This window comes from Rhodotorula graminis, assembly GCF_001329695.1.
Source record: "Rhodotorula graminis WP1 unplaced genomic scaffold RHOBAscaffold_4, whole genome shotgun sequence".
NCBI classification, from domain to species: domain Eukaryota; kingdom Fungi; phylum Basidiomycota; class Microbotryomycetes; order Sporidiobolales; family Sporidiobolaceae; genus Rhodotorula; species Rhodotorula graminis.
This window is the reverse complement of record NW_017264931.1, coordinates 665,352-685,329: the sequence shown is the minus strand read 5'-3', so window position 1 is coordinate 685,329 and position 19,978 is coordinate 665,352. Positions and strand designations below refer to the sequence as shown.

General features: G+C 68.1%; 8 protein-coding genes across 8 annotated transcripts; 4 read left to right on the top strand and 4 right to left on the bottom strand.

Annotated features, from left to right (window-relative positions):
* Positions 1–64: 64 nt before the first annotated feature.
* On the bottom strand, positions 65–825 carry RHOBADRAFT_52401 (uncharacterized protein; the record flags this gene model as incomplete). Its single annotated transcript, XM_018416320.1, has 1 exon — positions 65–825. A coding segment is annotated over one exon (760 nt), but the record flags the coding sequence as incomplete, so codon positions are not given.
* A 798-nt stretch (positions 826–1,623) lies between these two features.
* On the top strand, positions 1,624–2,992 carry RHOBADRAFT_42717 (uncharacterized protein; the record flags this gene model as incomplete). Its single annotated transcript, XM_018414101.1, has 3 exons — positions 1,624–1,821; positions 1,886–2,004; positions 2,080–2,992. 3 exons carry the CDS (start codon positions 1,624–1,626, stop codon positions 2,990–2,992), a joined length of 1,230 nt encoding a protein of 409 aa, XP_018272435.1.
* Positions 2,993–3,022: 30 nt separating this feature from the next.
* On the bottom strand, positions 3,023–4,229 carry RHOBADRAFT_52400 (uncharacterized protein; the record flags this gene model as incomplete). The annotated part of the gene is made up of 2 exons (XM_018416319.1): positions 3,023–3,929; positions 3,997–4,229. The coding sequence occupies 2 exons, from the start codon at positions 4,227–4,229 to the stop codon at positions 3,050–3,052; spliced, it is 1,113 nt and encodes a 370-aa protein (XP_018272434.1). The 3' UTR covers positions 3,023–3,049.
* A 761-nt stretch (positions 4,230–4,990) lies between these two features.
* On the bottom strand, positions 4,991–6,102 carry RHOBADRAFT_52399 (uncharacterized protein). The gene is made up of 4 exons (XM_018416318.1): positions 5,994–6,102; positions 5,867–5,928; positions 5,697–5,767; positions 4,991–5,589 (listed from the first exon to the last, which is right to left on the bottom strand). The coding sequence occupies exons 1-4, from the start codon at positions 6,046–6,048 to the stop codon at positions 5,097–5,099; spliced, it is 681 nt and encodes a 226-aa protein (XP_018272433.1). The 5' UTR covers positions 6,049–6,102; the 3' UTR covers positions 4,991–5,096.
* A 917-nt stretch (positions 6,103–7,019) lies between these two features.
* RHOBADRAFT_9783 (uncharacterized protein) lies at positions 7,020–7,478 on the top strand (the record flags this gene model as incomplete). Its single annotated transcript, XM_018419253.1, has 3 exons — positions 7,020–7,190; positions 7,302–7,337; positions 7,416–7,478. Coding segments are annotated over 3 exons (270 nt in total), but the record flags the coding sequence as incomplete, so codon positions are not given.
* A 1,367-nt stretch (positions 7,479–8,845) lies between these two features.
* On the bottom strand, positions 8,846–15,584 carry RHOBADRAFT_52398 (uncharacterized protein; the record flags this gene model as incomplete). Its single annotated transcript, XM_018416317.1, has 12 exons — positions 8,846–9,189; positions 9,262–9,702; positions 9,771–10,728; positions 10,793–11,006; positions 11,072–11,544; positions 11,619–12,036; positions 12,117–13,218; positions 13,283–13,337; positions 13,405–13,942; positions 14,009–15,184; positions 15,256–15,496; positions 15,574–15,584. 12 exons carry the CDS (start codon positions 15,582–15,584, stop codon positions 8,937–8,939), a joined length of 5,880 nt encoding a protein of 1,959 aa, XP_018272431.1. The 3' UTR covers positions 8,846–8,936.
* Positions 15,585–15,833: 249 nt separating this feature from the next.
* On the top strand, positions 15,834–17,380 carry RHOBADRAFT_52397 (uncharacterized protein; the record flags this gene model as incomplete). Its single annotated transcript, XM_018416316.1, has 5 exons — positions 15,834–15,884; positions 15,949–16,066; positions 16,220–16,608; positions 16,700–16,735; positions 17,042–17,380. 5 exons carry the CDS (start codon positions 15,834–15,836, stop codon positions 17,327–17,329), a joined length of 882 nt encoding a protein of 293 aa, XP_018272430.1. The 3' UTR covers positions 17,330–17,380.
* An 873-nt stretch (positions 17,381–18,253) lies between these two features.
* RHOBADRAFT_52396 (uncharacterized protein) lies at positions 18,254–19,916 on the top strand (the record flags this gene model as incomplete). The annotated part of the gene is made up of 2 exons (XM_018416315.1): positions 18,254–18,328; positions 18,481–19,916. The coding sequence occupies 2 exons, from the start codon at positions 18,254–18,256 to the stop codon at positions 19,627–19,629; spliced, it is 1,224 nt and encodes a 407-aa protein (XP_018272429.1). The 3' UTR covers positions 19,630–19,916.
* Between the last annotated feature and the right edge of the window lie 62 nt (positions 19,917–19,978).

The window sequence follows — 19,978 nt, the reverse complement described above, 5'->3', positions numbered from 1 at the left end:
TCGTCCTGGACCTTCTCTCCCGTCTCTCGAGAGAACTGCAGCCTCGCGAGCAGCAAGTCGCACAGATGGGTCGAACGATGTTGCACAGTGACACAGAGACAACTAGAGTACAGCCTCGCGGATCTTGTTGAGGAGGACCTGCCGCTCGCCGAGAGGCACGCTCGCGTTCGTGCGAAGGATGCCCCGCGCGTGCTCGACGACGCCCTCCTTCTTGCCCGCCTTGCCCTTGCCGTCGCCCTCGCCGGCCGCCTTGCCCGCGTCGAGCCACAGCGAGTAGTCGCCGCCGAGAAGCTTCTTGGCCTGGTCGCGCTCCTCGCGCGAGTCGGCGTCCTCGTTGACGACCTTGTCGCCGCCGAGCGAGCACTTGAGCTGGACGGCCTTGCTCGCGAGGTCGGCGCGCAGGAGCTGGGCGAGGTTGGCGCTCGGGTACCGCACCGTCGACGGCGGCGTGAGCGGGCGCGTCGCCTCGGCCGGCCACTGCGGGCCGGCGGCGGTCGGGCGCGGAGCGCGACGCATCTGCGGGCGCTGCTGGAACGCCGCACGGGGCTTGCCGCCGTCGCGACCGGCAGGACCCGTGCCCGAGGCGGACGCAGAGCCGCCAAAGGGAGGACGGCCGCCGTCGCCGCGTGGCCGACGAGGAGCGCCGCCGCCCTCTGCGCGGGGCCCGCCAAAGCGCCTGCGCTCGCCGCCCTCGGCGGACGACGAGGACCTGGGCGCGGAACCACCCTCGGCCGATGCCGCCCGGCGCTCGTCGAGGCGCTGCTTGAGCCACTCGCGGTGCTCCTCCGGGGTGCGCTGCATCTGCCGCGGCGGCCTCTGCCCGCGCTGCTGCTGCTGCTCGCCCGCTGCTGCCCCAGCTCCTCCTCCGCCGCTGCGACGGGCACTGCCGCCCTGGGCCTGCGTCTTCTTGACGGCGAGGGCGACGAGCTGGGCGGTCGCGCCGCTCTCCTCGCCGACCTGGCGCAAGGTGCGGGTGCGCGGGCGCGACTGGGCCTCGTGCGAGTTGCGCGGTGGCCTCGGGGCCGAGCTGGTCGGGGCGTCGACCGAGTAGAGGCGGGTCGCGAGGGCGAGGGGAATTTGTGCCGATGAGGAGACGAGACGAGAGCCGGGACGGAGGAGGGAGAGCACTGTGGGTGCGCGAGGGTCAGTTGATGCGTCTGCGAGCTCGCAGGCGGTGTACTGACTGTCGAGAGATGCTCTGTGGTGGCTCGTCGAGGACGACACCGAGATGGACCTCTCGTCCTCGTCGACCCAAACCTCCTCGCTCCTCTCTCGCGCGCGTGCTCTCGCTGTGGGCAGCTCTCTCGCTCAATCTGCTCGCGAGCACTGTCGCGACGCGCTCGCCGTTCCGTGCTGCCCGCAGCCGCCGTCGCGACGAGCCCGCACTCGCTCGCAGCCTCGCGGCGACGCAAGCTCCAGCGCTCGGTTCGGGCGACCTGCTTAGCGTGAGCACGCACCGCTGAGCGGCCGATTGAGCGGAACGTCCGGCTCAGGAGTCGGGGTCCGCGGAGGCGTGCGCACGCGCCGTCCGTCTCCTGTCTCCTCTCTCCGGTGTCCGGGGCCGCTCTCCTGCGCCTCGCTTCGGGCGAGCTTGCTTCTTTCTCCTGCTGCTCTCTCGCGACCATGTCGAGCCAGCGCGGCTACTCGCCTGCGACCTCGTTCGGCTCAATCTCGCCGGGCTCGGCCTCGTCCTCGTCCTCGACCGACCACGACCGCGACCACAACTCGACCTCGAACACCGCCTCTCCAGGCTACAACGGTCAGCGTCGCAAGAACACGAGAACGGCATCCTGCGACGCCTGCATCAAGTCCAAGCGCGCGGTGCGTCCCCCTTCTTCGTCGACCGAACGAGAGCCCGGACCTGACTTGGTCCACTCGCCCGCAGTGCGACCTTCTCGCACCATGCCGGGCGTGCGAGATGCGCGATTTCGAGTGCACCTACTCGGCCGTCGACCCCAAAGCTCGCCTCGGCCGCCTTCTCGCCATCGAAGCTGCCGACGTCGAGTGCGTCCCGCCTCCTCTCGTTTCCTCGCCGTCAGCCCTGCCTCTCTACTGACCGCCTCTCGCCCCGAAACACAGACGCACGATCGCCCTTCGCGACCTGCGCAACGAGTGCGACAAGCTCTCGCTCCGCGTGAACGAGCTCAAGACGCGCCTCGGCCTGAGCGACGACGAGCTCGACGCCCTGCAGCAGCTCGCGAACGAGCAGATGCTCGCCGACAAGCCTCGGTTCGACAAGCAGCGTCTGAGCGGCAAGGCGGCGCTCATGGCCGCCGCGGCGCCGACGGCGAGACGCCGCACGCCCCTCTCGACGGCCTCGACGCCTCCCTCGCCGCCGCCGAGGTTCGGCTCGGGCGCGCTCGCGGCGACAGCAGCTTCGCCGTCGCCCTCGACGCAGAACGCTGCACCGTCGCGCCAGTCGCACAAGCGCGGCCGCAGCGACGAGGGCGCCAGCTCGGTCGACGAGGACGGGCTCGAGCGCGACGACGCCAACTCGGCGGACGAGATGCCCCCTCCTCGTACCGCTCCCACTCGGCGTCAGCCCCCTCGCGCCTCGTACCGCCGCACCTCGCTCCCTCGCTCGACCACCGCGCCTGCACCACCACCCGCACGCGCTCTCGCCGCCACCAACCCGCCGCCACTTCCTCCCTTCGACCCTTCCGGCCGGCCCTATCCCGCCGCCGCGTACCACTTCCCACACACGTACCCGATGCCGCCCCAGGCGCCCATGCCCGCACCGCCGGCGTGGATGAGCCCGCTCCTGCCGACGCTCTACCCCGTCCTCCCCGTCCCGCACGGCCACCGGACGTGGGACACGCCGCGACTCGAGCGCCGAGGCTTCTCGTCGCCGGCGTCGGCGTCGCTCGGACTCGGACCCGGGGCGATGTCGGGACGTGGAGGAGGCGAGCCGCAGCTGGGAAGGCGTTGGGCCGGTCCTGCGCTCGAAGGCTCGCAGCGAGGGACGACGTTCGACACGGGCAGGACGAGGTGACGGACGAGAGGCGCGAGAGCTTGTAGTCATCAGTTGCATTGCCGCTTCTCCCCTTCTCTACAGCCCGGGCTCGACGCCCTCGAGGTCCACGTCCGCCCACACGTCGCCGCTCTCCTCGAACCCGACCTTGGCGTACACCCTCCTCGCGCTCGTGTTGCCCGGCTCGACCGAGAGGCACACCTCGTCCTTGCGCCCGAAGCGCGTCGTCGGCTCGTCCGTCTCGCCAACTCGAGGCCCGTGCGCGAGGTCGAACGCGAGTCGAGGCGCCTCGACGAGGTGGGCCCGCGCGACGGCGCTTACCATGCGCTGCGCGATGCCCTGTCGCTGGTGAGACGGCGAGACGTAGACCATGCGGATCGCGCAGGTCCGCAGCGTTGGTCGACCCGTCTGGAGGAACGCGACGGGTTCGAGCTCGCCACGCCCGAGCTGCGGCTCGGCGGCGCAGCCAGACACGCCGACGGGTCGACGAGGGACGTAGTAGACCCAGAACGCGCCGCGAACGACCATGGCGCGAGCATGCTGGACGAGGTCGTCGCCGACCGATCGCGGCGTCGACAGCGTGCTGTAGAACGCGACGAGGAGCTGCCCGATCGCGCCGAGCTCTGCTCGAGAGAGCGTCTCGACGTCTCGGATGCGGACGAGCGAGTGCTCGGGCGGGAAGGCGACACGTTGAGGGGCCGAGCGGATCGAGGCGGGCAGGCGCGGCGAGTTGGGCTCGGCCTTGCGCGGATGCGGCCACCGCGCGAGGAAGGCGTCGACGAGGAGGAGGGGGCCGTACAGGGTGCGAAGGAGGGCAGGCGACGTCGAGAAGGGCTCGAGGGCGAGGAGGTGGTCGACGAGTGGTGCGAGGAGGGGGAGAGCAAGGTCGAGCACGTCGGCGGGTGCGACAGGCGACACGAGCTCGCACTGAGCTCGACCGAGCTTGGTAAAGATGAGGCTGTTGCGTCGAGAGGCCGTCAGGTACTGGCGTGGCCTGAGAGAGGGGCGAGAAGGAGGAGACGCACCGCAGGTCGTCGCCCTCGCTGACCGTCACGAGCACCTCGACGTCCTCGTCCGGCTTGTCGGCCTCGTTCGAGCCCTTCTCGAGTCTCGGCGCACGCGGAGAGCACGTCTCGAGCCATCGAGCGAAGACGAAGCCGAGGCAATGGTTCGTCAGCACGCTGTCAGCGCCAGGGCTGCGCTCGACTGCGCGCAGCAAGTCGAGCGGCGACGAGTGCACGACGATGCGCAGGGCCATGTCGAGCTCGCGCGTGAAGTGCAGGAAGCAGAGAGAGAGAGAGCTCGAGAGCGAGAGCGTGGGCGAAGGGCAGAGGAGGACGAGTCAGGAGGAGGGTGACCGCCCCCTGCCGCTGTGGGACCAGCCCGGCAGTGGCACGGGAGCGAGATGCAGAGCCTGTGCGGCCAAGCGAGCGGTCGAGGGCCGAGTCCATGCGAGCTCCTCGTCCTCGCGCGCTCGGCGGCGCACCCTCTCTTACTCTCCAGAAATCACCTCGTGCGTGAAAGTTTTCCCTCGCCTCTCTCCCTGGCCACAGGCAGCTAACCCTCTCCTCCCCCACGCAGCTCACAACACGGCCAAACCCCCTTGAGCCCGCCGGTGGAAGCGAGTCGCCACGGCGTTGCGTGGAAACCGACGGGCGCCGGGTTCTGTCCCTTTTCCTGAGGAGAAGAGCGAGACCCGGATGTTAATCACCCGTCGCAGGTACTTTCTACCCTGCCTGGGCTTCAGATTCACGGTACACCCTCGTCGGCGAGCAGGAGATTGAGCAGGGGCGAAGTTGCGCGGGCCGGGCGGGGCAGCGGTGGATGGTGGACGATGGGCTTGTGTACAGCTGATCCGTCTCTGTGCAACACACCCAGTCCATCTCTTATCAGGTTACCCGAGCGAGAGCGACAGCCGTCGGCGTCGCCTTCGCAACTCGTCGAGAGCCTCTCGTGCGCGCCCCTCGACAGCTCTCGAGACTGCTTCCCCTCTCGCAAGCAGAGAGACCTCCCACAGGAGGCACAGAACGTCGACAGCGTTACACGCGCAGAGCGCGACACGCGAGAGTACAGGGAAGCGCGACGTCGCACGAGAGGGGCTCGACCGCCTCGTCTCGTCCTCTCCTCAGGCCTTGTCCACCTGCATCTGCTCGGCCTGCGCCGGCTCGACCGCCTGCGGTACCGCAGCCTCCGGCGCAGCAGCGCCCGCGCCGCTCGCTCCCGCCGCCTGGACCGCCGCCTGGACCCCATTGCCGTGCGCCGCCTGGCCGTTGACGGGCCCGCCCGCCGCCATAAGTGCGCGGTGCTCCCTCGCCGCAGCTTGCTCGCCGGCGATGCCGTCGATCGGCCGCTCGCCGTACTCGACGTGCGTCGATCCACCAGCCGGCGGCTGCTCGAGCGCGGCGAGCTTCTGGGCGTCGAGCTGGCGGAGGAAGAGGTCTGGTGCGGCTGGGTCGGCGAGAGGGTAAGAGGGTGGTGCGAGGATCGAGGGAGGCGCGTTCGGGTCGGAAGAAGTCGAGGCGGTGGAGGAAGAGGCGAGGGAAGCGAGGTGCAAGGCGGACGAGAGGGCGTAGGGGTTGGTCGGCGCGACGGTGCTCTGCAACCGGTCGTAGAGGATGCTGCAGGACGCGCAGGAGAGGTCAGCGAGAGTCTCTGTCAGGCCTTGTGGGCCTTTGCGCGCCGCCTCGCCGGCGTCAAGCGAGAGGAAGAGAGGTCGAGGACGCACGCTCGCTCGATGCGCAACCGCTGGATGGCCTTCTTGCTCTTGAGGATCTTAACCGAGAGCTTGTTGTTGTCCTGTGCGCGTGCAGGGTGTCAGACTGGGGCAGGAGGAGGAAGCGCGAGGCGGCCCCGAGGTGGGGTCAGGCGAGAGGAGGAGGAGGACGAGGAGCGCACCTCTTCGATCTCGAGGACTTTGGTCTTGAGCTCCTTGTACTTCTGGCGGTACTTGGCGTCGTCTATGAGGGCAGAGCAGTCAGCTCGGTGCGCTGACGGGGAGAGGGACGAGGCGACGACGACGGACCGCTCTGGGTCGCGACGATGCCGGCGTAGGCCTTGGGCTTGGGTGCGGCGGGCATGGCGAGGTGCGATGCGGGGCTCAGAAGGCTAACAGAGGGCGTCTGAAGCTCAGCGAGAGCCAGCGGCTGTGTAGTCAGAGTCGAACCTGGTCGGCTCTCTCCCTGGTCGTCTGCTCGTCACCGCTCACCGCTCGAGCAGCTGCTCGCCATGTCCAGCTGGACACATCGAGCTGTCCTCGTCGACCAAGCTCTCGCGCAACTTCCAGTGACGCGAGACGACGAGAACTCGCCGCCCGACCTCCGGCTCCACCTCGCTCTCGTTCGCGCCTCACTCGTCCCTCACGGCAGCAGAGGTGCGTCCTTTGCACTTGGTCACAGTATCAAGACTGACTCCGTACACCCTGCAGACCAGCCGCCGCCGCTCAAGAAGCTCAAGACGGCCGCCCTCGCCGTCCACGACTTTGTGCCTCTCTCAACCTTGGCGTCGTCAGGCTCGTTCGCCCGCGTCGAGCTCGTGCGGCCAGCCCCATCGCTCACGGGCACCCTCAACGAGCCGACGTCGGCGGTCCTCGTCTTGAAGACGGTCGACAAGCGCTGGGCGTTTCGAATGCGAGCGGTCCGTCGCAGACGTTCTCCTTTCTCAAGCGCGAGAAACATGCCCGCTCACCCTGTCGCATTCTCGAGCAGCACCAGCACATCCGACACGAGCTCGCCGTCCTTCGCCTGTCCCGCTCAACTGCTACCGCGGGTCGAACACCTTCTCTCGTCGCCTCGTTCCTGTCGCCGACCTCGTTCCACCTCGTCTTGTCGCACGCGCCCGGCGGCGATCTGTGGACCATCCTCGAGCGTCAAAACGAGGGTCTCGCTGTTGGACAAGAGCAGGGGCTGCCCGAGGAGTGGGTGAGAGGGTGGACGGCCGAGTTGGTCGACGCAGTGGCTTGGTTGCACGACGAGGGATGGGCTCACCGGTGCGTCTGCTCTCTCTCGCCTTCTTCTCGTCACTTTCCTGACGCTCGATCTTCCGCAGGGACATCAAGCCGCAAAACGTCCTCCTCGACGCCGCCGGGCACGTCCAGCTCACCGACTTTGGCTCCTGTGCGCCTCTCTCTCCCGGCACGACCTCGATCGCCCGCAAGCACTGCCGCGTCCTCCTCGGCACGCCCGACTATATCGCACCCGAGGTCCTCAAGCATGCCGAGCGGGTCTACCAGGAGGAAGAGGAGGACGAGGAGGAGCAGGACCGGAGCGCGTTCGGGCTGCACGACGAGGTCAAGCTCGAGCGGGATCAGGAAGCCCGAGCGTACGGTGCCGAGGTCGACTGGTGGGCGTGCGGCGTCGTCCTGTATGAGGTGCGCTCTGCCTCTCTCTCTCTCTTTCCCTCTTTCTCGCCTAGGCGGCCTGAGCTCATCGTCCTCTTGCCGCCGCAGCTGCTCTACGGCCGCACGCCTTTCTTTGCCGAGGAGATCAGCGAGACGTACGAGCGCATCGTTGACTGGCAGGTGCGTCAGCAGCGTCCGCCCTTCTCTCGATACCGGCCACGAGCTCACATCGTCCTCGCCCTTGCAGAAGCACCTCGAATATCCTCCGCGAGTCAACGTGTCGGCGCCGGCTCGAGCGACCATCTCTTCGTACATGGCAGCTCTCTCGTGACCTTCTGCGAGCCGGTACTGACGCTCTCGGTCGCGTCGCAGGCTGCTCGTCGCCGCAGGGGACCGTCCGTCAGCCTCGACGATCAAGGCGCTTCCCTGGTTCAGCGAGGTTCGGTGGGACCTTCTTCGTACGAGTGCGTCTCACCATCTCTCTTCAAGCGACCGATCTTCCTGACAGCCTCGTCCATCTGCAGGTACGGCCGCCTACATCCCTCCGCCTTTCGTCCCGCCCGCACCGTCCTCCTCCGACTCGTTCGCCCGCTCGCACTCGACCTCGGGCGCACAATCTTTCGACTTTTCCTCGTTCTTCTCGTCGCCGGGCCTGTCGATCCTGCGCCCGTCGCCTCGTACGACGAGCGCGGCGCAGTCGGAGGAGAGCGAGTACTGGCTCGCGCGCGAGTACGGCGGCTTGACGACGCTCCCGCCGCCCGACGCCTTTGCGCCACCTCCTTCTTCGCGACTATCCACCCTTCTTGCGCCTCCCGCCGGCGACGTCGCCGCCGTCGCTCCACCCTCTCGCACCGCGCACGCTCCTCCTCCTCCCTCAGCAGCCTTCTCAACGCCCGCCCGTCCTCTCTCTCGCCTCGCGCACCTCTCTCAGCGCCCAGAAAGCGCAATCACGCCTCGCAGCGGCGCCGGCAGCTCGAGCGCGCGCTCGCGCCGCGTCGTGAGTGGCATGGACGCGTGGCGCGAGATGCAGGAGCACGCGTGGACCGTCGGGCGGTCGGCCAAGAAGATGGCGAGAGCGGGCGCAGGCGTAGGCGTCCCGAAAGGCGTGCCGAGCGCGGCGTTGGCAGAGTCGGCGAGGCGAGCGGGCCCGGCGCCGGCTGTCGCTGGGGGAGAGCACGAGGTGGGCACGCCCGGGCGCAAGATCAACGGGCTGCAGCGGCGGCAGGAGGGCGTCGTCGACGAGCTAGATCGACTCGAGGAGAAGTACCGAGGGCTCTTTGAGCTGGCGGCGCGAGAGCGCGTTTGAGAAGGCGGCTCGTCGTCGCAATCGAGCACGCTTCTCTCTCTTCTTGTTCTCCCTGCCGTTCTTCGAGAGCGACTCTTAGGAGAGCTGTACAAGAGCTCTCGCGATTCGCTCTCATGGCGCATGAGATAGGCTCCCTCTGGATCCGCGAGGGGGTCCGTGCGCGCAGCTTGCCGAGCTCTCACAGGCGGCAGGCGCTTTCTCGGGCGTCGTGAGAAGAGCAAGGAGAGACGGGACGAGGAAGGCGAGGTGGTATAGCAACAGGGCGTCGACAGGACAGGACGGTGGGGGTATGCAGAGGGAATGTACGAGTCGCGGCAGGGCGTTCAGGCCGCCGAGAGGAACGAGGCGAGGTCGAGCTGGTAGTCGTCGTCGTCTTGCCCTGCGTCGAGCGACTCGAGGATGGCCTTTTGCGACATGGGCTTGTCGCCGTCGGCGCCGGTCGAGGCTCCTGCGGCGGGAGCCGGCGTGTCCGAGACCTGGAAGAGGTCGAGGATCTGGTCGGTGCCGAGCGACGACAGGTCCGAGTTTTGCTGCGAGACGATGGTCGACGCGATGTTGAGCTTGAAGCGCTGCAGTCTGTCGAGGCGAAAGGTCGTCAGTGAGCGTCCGAGAGGAGAGAAGGAGAGGAAAGGGGGAGAGCGGACGCACCCCATGATCTTCTCCTCGAGCGTGCCGCGCATGATCAAGCGGTAGACGTTGACGACCTTCTTCTGCCCGAGACGATGCGCTCGGTCCATGGCCTGCAGGTCCTTCATCGGGTTCCAGTCGTGCTCGACGAAGATGACCGTGTCGGCGCCCGTGAGGTTGAGCCCGAGCCCGCCGACGTGCGTCGTGAGGAGGAGACAGTCGATCGACGGGTCGCTGTTGAACGTCTGGCAGATGGCGTGCCGCTTCGAGACGTCGGTGGTGCCGTCGAGGCGCATGTAGGTGACGGACGGCATGAGGGCGCGCAGGAGGTCGTTCTCGACAATGTCGAGCATGCCCTTGAGCTGGCAGAAGATGAGGGCGCGGTGCTGAGGAACGGCGCCGTCGGGCGCCGAGTCGGCCGCAGGGTTGCTCGCGCCGATGCCGCAGTCGACGAGGATCTGTCTGCGAGGGAGAAAGACAATGTTGGCGACGGCGCGGGGAAAGGCGACGAGGGAGGGGGCGGGACGCACTGTAGCGCCTTGATCTTGGGTGCGTGCACGATGTCGCGGACCGACGTCCCATCGCCCGAGACCTTGGCGAGGGCGGCCTGGTGCTGAGGGACCTCGGGCTTGAAGACGAGCGCCGGGTGGTTGACGAGCTTGCGCAGGTACTGGAGCGCTTGGAAGACGTGCTGCGGCTTGTCGCTCGACGTCGACGAGCCCTTGACCTCGCCCTCGGCGACCTGTTTGGCCTGCGACCCGGAAAAGTCGTCGTACAGCTGCTTCTGGAGCGGCGACAGCTCGACGTGGTAGTCCTGGATGATCTTGGGCGGCAGGTCGTCGAGGACGTCCTCCTTGAGGCGACGGAGGATGAACGGCAGCACCTGCTTGTGCAGGGCCTCGAGCGCGAGCGCGCCGGCCTCTTGCTCCTTGGACGAGCTTTTGGCGTCGCGGCTCGCGGCGATGGGCTTGCCGAACCGGTCGTTGAAGGCCTTCTCCGAGCCGAGGAAGCCCGGCATGAGGAAGTCGAACAGCGACCACAGCTCGAGCACGTTGTTCTGGATCGGCGTGCCCGACAGGATGAGGCGGTGGATCGCCTTGAGCGACTTGACGGCCTGCGTGAGCTTGGTCTTGCCGTTCTTGATGACGTGGCCCTCGTCGAGGATGCAGTAGTGCCAGTCGACCGGCGACAGGACGTCGACGTCGTTGCGCGCGACGTCGTACGACAGGATGACGGCGTCGTACTTGCGCAGGTTGCGCAGGAGGCGGTCGCGGTCGGCGCGAGGGCCGGTGTAGATGACGCAGCGCAGCGCCGGCGCGTACGTGTTGATCTCGTGCTTCCAGTGCCCGGTGAGCGTCGGTGGGCAGACGATGAGGGACGGGAGGTGGACCGAGTCGGGCGAGTTGGTCGCCTTGTGCCGCTCGGCGCGCTCGTGGTGCATGCTCGCGAGGATCGTGATCGACTGCAACGTCTTGCCGAGGCCCATGTCTGCGGACGGCGAGAGTCAGTGGGGGCCTTGTAGAGAAAAGGAGGGAAGAGAGGAGGGACGCACCGTCGCAAAGCAGACCGTGCAGCTGGTATCGAGCGAGGAAAGCGAGCCAGCTGACGCCGTCACGCTGGTACTTGCGCAGCTCGATGCCCATGTCGACAGGGACCTTGTACTCGACGACTTTGCTGCCGTCGAGGAGCTGCATGAGGAACTCGCGCTCGGTCTCGCGCTTGGCGAGCAGCTCGTCCGAGAAGCCGGGAGGGTCGGGGAGGCCGGCCTGCGAGAGGGGCAGATAGTCAGTAGCGGTCTCGTAAGGATGAGGTAGAGAGCGAGCTGACACACCTCGAGAGGGACGAGCTTGACGAGCGAGGCGAACGTGTTGGTCGCGACGAGCCGCACCTCGTCGTCCGGGTCGCTCATGCGGCCGAGGACGGGCACGACGAGGAAGATGACGTAGGGCAGGATCTTGATGTCGAGCAGCTCGACGAGGTGCGAGATGAGCTCGATGGCGCCTCGGCGGTTGTTGACGTTGAGCGGGTCGCCGAGTACCGGGATGACGCTCTCAACGACGTGGCGCAGACCCTCGACCGGGCTGATGTCGCACAGCGTCGCGAACGACTTGGCGACGGCATAGCGAACGACGGCAAACTCGCTGCGGGTGGCGACCGAGAGCGGCGGGAACAGCGACGCGAGCCGCTCATGAAGCGCCGGCGTGAGCTTGGCGGCGGCGACGGGCAGGACCGTGAGGGCGTCGACGACGTCTTGGCCCTTTTGGTCGTCGTCGGCGAGAATGGCGTCGGCCTGCTTGATGTCGCCTGCTTCGGGGTAGGTCCAAGTCAGTCCGCCGCCCGAAGCCGGGCTGGGGAGGAGGAAGAAAAGGGCCACGCACCCGACGAAAAGACCTCGAGGAGCGCGTCGGCCATGCAGCTCCACAGCTTGGGGACGCGCTCGAGCAAGAGCGGGCCGAAGCGCTCGGCCAACTCGGACAGGGCGAGCTGCGCACCGCGGTAGACGAGCTTGGCTGCCTTGACCTCGTCCGACTCGACCTCGACCGCCTTGTCCTTGGCCGGCTTGTCGACGGTGCCCCTCGCCGGGTTGTACTGGAGCGTGAGGATGCCGGCCGAGCTCGTCTTGGTCGCCGCAAAGATGGGCGTGCGCGACACGTCTTGACACAGGAACGCGCACAGGTTCTTGATGAGCTTGTCGGACGGGTTGACGCGCAACGCGGACGTCGGCGACGAGCACAGGTCGATGAGGGCGGCGATGGCGCGTGCCGAGCGAGCTTGCAGGTCGAGGTTGTCCTCCGTCTGCGTCGGCGGCCGAGGTCAGTACTGGCCGAGCCAGGCGAGCACAGGAGAGGGAGGACAAGGGAGACGACCGGACGCACCTTGATGCTGTTGGTTACGCTGCGGATGAGCGGCGTGATCTTGGCCGGGATGCTCTGGAGCGCGATGACGGCGCCGCCGAGCGCGGCAAAGACCTGGCGGTCGTGCTTGGCCTTGACGCGCTCGAAGTAGGCGATGCCGCCGAGGACCTTGCGCTGACGCTCCTCGAGGCCGGGCAGGACCGCCTTCTTCGACTTGGCCTGCATGAGCGGCACGAGCGCGCTGAAGCTGCCGGCGACGAGCTGCGCCTGGGCGAGCCCGAACGCGTCGGGGACCGACGGGACCTTGTCGGCGGGCACCTTGCCCTGCGTGCCGAACGCGGCGTAAAACGCGGTCGAGTCGGCGCGCAGACGGGCGAGGACCGGGTCCATCTCGGCGTACGACGCCGGCGCCTCGGCGGCCAACAGGGCGTGGAGCTGTATGGCGATGCGCGTCGCGAGAGACGAGCTTTGCGCGATCGGCGACTCGACCTTGACCGAGCGGGTCGCGTGGGCCCACTCCTCGACGACGATGGCCGCGAGGAAGCGCTGGAGGGCCGACTGGGACGCGAGTTCGCCCTCGACGTACGGCGCGAACGCCGCGTCGTGCGACTCGACTGGCCATGTCGCGAGGAGCTGGCCGAGCGCCTGCGCACCCGACGCCTTGCCGCGCGTGATGGCCTCGACCGAGACGAGCGCGAGGTCCTGGTTGATCATCGGCTTGTCGACGTTGTACGTGACGCCGCCCTGCCCGCTCAGGCTCTTGACGGGCGACCAGAGCAGGCTCGAGCTGATCGGCGTGCCGATGGGCGAGTGCAGGAGGGCGAACCAGGCGGCGAGGTGCGGCTGAACGTGCGCGACGAGCTGCGGCAGGCCGTTGGGCACGCGCCGGGCGTGCGCGAGGCACGCGACCCAGGCCGTCTCGGATGCCATGCGGATCTCGGGTCGCTCCTCGAGAATGAGGTTCTGGAACAGGAGGCGCAGGAGGCGCTCGTCGACCCACGAGGGATCGATCGAGGGGAGCTCGAGGAAGACGAGGATGGTGTTGAGCACGGCGAGGCGGACGGAGGTGATGGTGTGGCGGAAGAAGGGGAATAGGCGAGGGATGAGCTGAGGAAGGGGCGTCCTGTGGAGGAACGAGCGTCAGTGGCAGGACCGGCGGAGCTGAAGAGGAAGGGGTGCGAGCGCACTCCATCGACGGCGACTGGAGCAGGTCGAGGACGGCGGGAAAGCTCAAGAGCTTGGCTGCGACGAGGATGAGAGGGATGTCAGACAGGCGCCGAGACTGGGGAATAGGACGAGGAGGACGCACCGAGCAGGTCCATGACGCCGCCGACCGAGCTCGCGAGGTCGTCCTTGAGGTCGCCCAGGCACGCCCACAGGACGTCGACGAGCTCCTTCATCTCGCTCGGGAGCTGCTCGACGAGCGCGTCAGCGAGAGGGACGAGCGTCGCCGCACCCGCCGAGCGCACGTCGTCGTCGCGGTCGCGCAAACCGACGAGTGCGGCGTTGACGATCGACTTGAGGAGACCCGACGACGAGAAGACGACCGGCTTGACGTCGTCCTCCATCTTGACCGACGGCGACTCGGGCTTGACGGGCTCGACGCCCCGGACGAGGTCGCCCTGGACGGCGACAAAGTACTTGAGGCCGAGCAGGCCCGAGTGGCGGACCTGCCAGGCGTACTTGCGGCCGGCTGGTACGCCATCGCCCTCGCTCGAGCGGACCGAGCCGTGCTGGTGGACCATGGCGACGAGAACGCGCTCCACCTCGTTGACCGAGCTGGCGGGCATGTAGGGCAGGAGGACGGCGAGCGCTTGAGCAGCAGTCTCGCGCACGGGCGCAATGACCTGCAGGTACAACTTGATCAGTCCCGGGTCCGGAAAAGGGGGAAGAGGAAGAGAGAGGGAGCGCACCTGGTCCGAGATGTAGTCGCCGAAGCGGTCGAGCGCAAACACGCACAGGAGCTTGACCGCCAGGTCCTCGCACCACCTCCTGTGCCGCTCCTCGTTCTCCACGCGCGCGAGACCCTCGAGCTTGCCCCCTCCTCCTCCCTGTAGCCGCAAGACCTCCCTCAGCCCGAGCGCCGCGCCGTGCCGCGTCTCCCACGCCGGCGCGAGGAGCCCGACCGCGAGCCGCTCGACGCACGCACGCCAGGGCCACTCGCCGACCTTGACGGCGAACTCGGCCCGCTCGGCCGCCTCCTTGGCCTGGATCTCGCCGCCGAGACGAGCGCGCTCGGCCGCTTTGGCGGCCGGGTCGACGACGACCTTGGCGTCCTGGTCGACAGCGGGCGCGTCCGGGTCGGTCTTGATGACAGGAGCGCCCGAGGAGGAGGAAGAGGAAGCGGCGGCGGCGGCGGCGGGAGGAGGCGCGGCCGTGCGAGCCTTCTTGGCGGCCGGGGTCGGCGCAGCGCTCGGCGCGACGCCGGCTTTGCCCTCGGCCTTGCGCTTGCGCTTGAGCTTGTTGCGCTCGCGCGCCGACAGGCCGGCGAACTCGTCGTCCTCGGTCGCGGCTGCGGCGGGCGAGGGTGCGGCAGAGGTGGAGGCGACGGGAGCAGGGGAGGGTGCGGCCGACGACGCGAGCGACGCCGTGCCCGACGGGGCAGCGGGCGAGACGACGTCGCCCCCGCCAGGCTTGAAGCGCGGCGGCGGCAGCTTGGGCTTGGCGGGCTCGGTCGCGGTGGCGGGCGCATCTGCGGCGCCGGCGGCGAGCTCTGCGCCGACGTCGACGCCAATGTCGTCGTCGCCGCCGCCAAAGCCGAGCCCGAGGTTCTTGAGCGCGTCCTTTTGCGCTCGCGCGAGCTCCTCGGCCGACAGGGCGGACAGCTTGCCGTACTCCTTGCCGGAGCTGCCGAGAAGGAGGGCGCCCTCGGACAGGACACGGGCGAGGTCGAGGTCGCGAAGGGACATGGCCGACGAGAGGGTGTCGTCTGTCGTCATGGAGGGGAGGGACGACTCGGCCTTGACGAGGGCGGAAGAGGGGGCGGTCGACGACGGGTCCCAGATGCCGACGCCGCGCGAGATGAAGCCGAGGGCGGCCGCCGCGGCTTGCCGAGTTTCCATCGAGCGGGACTGGAGGTAAGGCAGTACCTGTTGCGCTCGTCGTCAGTGCCGGTACGAGGAGGACGAGTGGGCAAGAGAGGGAAGGAGGAGGGACGCACCCTCGCGACGAGTCCGGCCACCTCGTCCCACTCGCCGTCTACGCCGCGCCAGATGCCCTCCTTGTTGCCGGCAGCTGCGCCCTCTTCGAGCTTGACGTCGACCGAGACGCTCGCATGGCCGTGGTTGGCCGTGGACGGGTGCGAGACGCGGGTCGCGGCGATGGCGCCGAGCTGGCGGGCGGCGGTGAGGCGGACGGACGGGGTCGAGCCCGTGTCGAGGAGGAGGATGAGGCGGTCCAACCTGCAGGCGGAAGGTCGACGGTGAGCGGGTGGTTCGGGTTGGTGCGGGCGAGACGAGTGGGGAGGAGTGTGACGGACCTGGACCCCATGGTGCTAGGTGTGTGGCGGCCGAGTCGACTGTCGAGGTTGTCGCGAGTACTCGCGGGCCAGCAAACGGCACCAAGGGCGAGACGGGCAGAGCTGGGAGGAGCAGAGGGACCTCATCACTCGCCTCGATCTTTCGTCCCTCTCTCTCATCCACCGTTCGCTCGTGCATGCTCAGAGCCGCCGCTAGACTCTCGCATAGACTCGCTTCTCACCCTAGACCGCCACTCGAAGTCGCTCCCGCCTTTGCCTTCATGTCGTCCACCCCGCCTTCCGGTACCAGCTCGCGCCAGAGCACCCGCTCTGTGAGTCCCTCTTGCCCTTCCAGTCCCCTCAGGTCATTGCTCACTCCCGCCTGCGACCCGACAGAGCCGCACCCCGCACGAGGACAAGCTCGTCCTCCCCTTGCACGACGACCTCAAGGACTCGGACCCACATCTCGAGCTCGTCGACACGCACTGCCACATCCACTCGACGTTCCAGACCTGTGAGTCGTCTCTCTCGGACTGTACGCGGTGGGCGGCGGCGCGTTGGCCTGGCCTGGGGCCCAGGAGCCTCACCGACGGCTCGTCGACACGCCTCGCCTCGTCTTCCTCACCACCTCGCGCACCGTCCTGACGCTCTTGGGTCGATCCCGCAGACAAGGACAAGTACCCGGACGGCAAGCTCGCAGATATCCGCACCTTCGTCTCGGCGCTCCTCCAGGCCGACGGCTCGAACAAGCTCGCGGCCTGCGTCGACGTGTACTGCGAGGGCAGCGACATGGACCACTGGGCGTCGACTTTGGCCGCCCTGTCCGACTTTCCCGACCTCGACTACCGCTTTGTCGCCGGCGCGCACCCGCACGAGGCTAAGAACTACTCAGACGAGCTCGAGCGCAAGTTCCTCGAGGCGCACAAGCATCCTCGATGCGTCGGGTGGGGCGAGATCGGGCTCGACTACCACTACGACAACTCGCCTCGAGACGTCCAACAGGAGGTGCTCAGGCGGCAGCTGCGCACGGCGCTCGCGTCGGACAAGAACAAGGCGGTGCGTCCCCGCCCTCGCCTCCTTTCCCCTCTCCTCCTCGTCGCGAGGCCTCGGGATCATGGGGCTAGGTTGACCGCTCTCATCCCTGCAGATCACGATCCACACGCGCGAGGCCGACGACGACATCGTGCGCATCCTCAAGGAGGAGCTTCCTCGAGAGCAGCACATCCACATTCACTGATGCGCCCCGCTCTCTCGGCGGTCGTCGTCGCACATCCCCTTAGCCCGACCTGACCTTTTGATTTGTCTCGCGCACCTGCCCCTCGTCCACCTCGTCCCCTATTCCTCGTCGTGCCCAACCGCCCTTCGTCCACCTCGTCGCAGCTACACCGACTCGCCCGAATGCGCCGCATCCCTCCTCGCCCACTTCCCGAACCTGTTCATCGGCATTACCGGCGTCATCACGTACGCGACCAACGCCAACACGTCCCAGGTCGTGCGCAACCTCGGCGCGACGTGCAGCCCATCCGACCCGTCGGGCCTGCGCATCCTGTTCGAGACGGACGCGCCGTACATGCCGCCGGCCAACATGGCCAACAAACAGCTCGGCATGACGAGCAAGCAGCGGTTCCCGTTCGCGCACGGCGGCGTCCTGCCCTGGACGGCCGAGTTTGTCGTCAAGGTGCTCAACGAGGGCAAGGGCGACGACGACGACAAGTGGACGACGGTCGGCGTGCTCAAGCAGGCGAGGGAGAACGCGCGGCGGTGTTACGGCGTGTAGCGCTCGACGCAGAGCAGCAGTGCAACGGCGCGAGTGCGACGTCTGTTCGTGAGAAGGTCGGGCTCAAGCGACGAGCTTCTCCTCGGCGCCGCGCATCTTGCGCAGCTCCTCGGCCGCGACAGCGAACCCGGGAGCTCCTCGACGGCGTGTGCGGGCCCGTTGCTAGCCATCGCGCATGCTGTCGACGCGCGAAAGCGTGCAAGACGGCTTGCCTGAGCGCAGCTTTCCAGCTCACGCCCCGCGCTTTCCGGTCGCATGCGAGCTTCTCGCAGGCGGGTATCCGCTCGCGCTGGTACGCAAGCGGCAAAGGAAGCGCTCGCAGCCTTCCTCGACGACGTTGACGAGACGGGAAGGTTGGACGAGCGAGGCAAGGGAGGTCGCGTCGCTCGAGGAGACGACGGCGGGCAGCGAGGACAGCGTGCGCACGGGCAGGTGTGTTGCAGAGAGAAGGACCGGCCGCTTTTGGCGCAGCAAGTGAGCGCGATGAGGAGGGGGAGGCGAACGTGCGCGTCGCCCTTGTTGTCGGTCGCCGCAGCGAGCCGAGTCGGCTCGCCTCGCTCTCTCTTGCTTGTCCTCCTCCTCTTGACCCCCGTCCGTGCATGATCGAGCGGATATAAGCTCCAGCACACCTCGCCAACCTCACCTACCGCCCCCCTCGCCCCGGCATCGTTTGCCCGTGGCCCACCGCGCTCCTCCTCCCACCCTCCCCTTCCCGACCTCGGCTCGCTTCGTACGCGGTCCCGTCGTCGTCCAGCTCGCCTCTCCCGGACCCCCCAGCACGCTCCACCACCGCTCGACCCGCCACCGTCGACCGGCACCCCGCCCACCCCCACTCTCCCCGACCAAGCCGAGAGGTGAGTGCAGGCGCATTGGCTGAGGCCGACCCTCGCCGATTGTCCGGTCGCTCACATCGCTCCCGGCGCCATGCAGGACCTCACACGGCCTCCAGAGCACCGCCACGAGCCACCAGACCAGCTCGCACCAGCCGTCGACGCGCCCGTTCGCCCCCAACTTCGCCCTCACCCGTCGCCCGCCTATCTCGCCGCCCGCAGCCGCCGATGAAGGTCAATCCCCCGCCCTCCTCCTCCTCCGGCCGCATGCACGCACGCGCAAGCACAGCGGTACTGACATCCCCCTTTGCGCGCCCGCAGTTCCTCGAGATCCCCGAGCTGTCGGTCCTGTCGAACGCGCTGTCCATGTCGACGCCGACGCTCAAGGTGTCGACCCGCATCGAGGCGTACTCGTGCAAGCAGGTGTCCAAGGAGCGCAAGCTGTTCAAGACGCTCGAGTCGGAGCTCATCCAGGACCTCACCCTCTCGACCTCGCACTCGCCGCCCGAACACCACCAGGGCCTCCTCGAGAGCCCGTTCGGCCCGCTCGACCAGCCCCAGTCGCGCAAGACGCTGTGGCTCCTCATCGGCCTCCTCAACATCGCCTTCCCCGACTACGACTTCTCCAAGGTCCGCCCCGAGGACTTTCGGCGTGAGGAAGGCCCGCGCGCCGTCCTCACGTCGCTGTCGACCGCGCTCGACCAGCTGCGGTCGCCGTCGGGCCAGCGGCCCTTTGCGTCGTTCCCGGGCGCCGCCTCGTTCGGCCAGGCCTCGTCGCCGTACTCGGACCCGGTGTCGCTCCCCGGCACGACGCCGACCGACGACGCGCACTCGGTGCCGACCAACCCGTTCCTGCGCCAGGTCCTCGACCCGATCATCGACCTGTCCGACTGCGAGTGCTTCACCTACTCGCCCGACATCGACTCGGACCCGCACGCCGCCGAGTCGGACTCGGAAGGCGACGACGAGTCGGGCGAGTTCGAGGACGACGACGCCGACGGCATGGCGCTCGAGATGGAAGGCGTCCCAGGCGTTCGCCGAGCGTCGACGCCCGTCAGCGGCCGCAGCACGCCGTCTTTCATGCGCGCGCACCGCTCGCCGATGAAGTCGATCCAGTCCGTGTTCGGCCGGGCGGGCACGCCCTTCTCGAACGCCGACTCGGCGAACGAGGACGAGTACGGCGAATCGTCGACCGGCGGCCTCCTGTGGAGCACGTTCCAGTTCCTGTACAACCGCAAGGCCAAGCGCATCGTGTTCATCAACTCGTGGGCCCGCACCCCGCACGAGGCGCGCCGCTCGACGATGCACCACCACCACCATTCCTCGTCGAGGGCGACGCACGGCGCCGGCGCTCGGGCCTGGCCCATGTCGACGGGCCTCAAGCGCAGCGCGAGCAACGTCAGCGTCGCGTCGGTCGCGTCGTCGTCGATCCCGCTCGCCAAGAAGAAGGTCAAGGGCACGGCCGTCTGAGCACCCTCGCCGACGTCGTCGTCGTCGTCCGAGAGGAGCGACCCTACCCTCGTCCTTTATCCTCGCCCGCCCTCTCCTGTTGTCGCCTTCCTCCCTCGGTTCTGTTGACACCCCCAGTCTGTTTCCCCTTTGCCACCCAACCCAACCCTTGTACCCGCTTTCCTCTCGTCGCGCCCGTCGTGCCTTCGCCTTTCGCGCCCTCGAGCCTCGTAGCCTTTCTCTCCCCGCCTAGAGCGCTTTCCCCAGCACTCGCTTCTGTGCAGAATCATACGTAGCGTTCCACCGTGCGCCTGTCGTTGCGAGAGAGACAGAGAGGCGACAGAGAGCAGTCGAGCACCGCCTCTCCCAC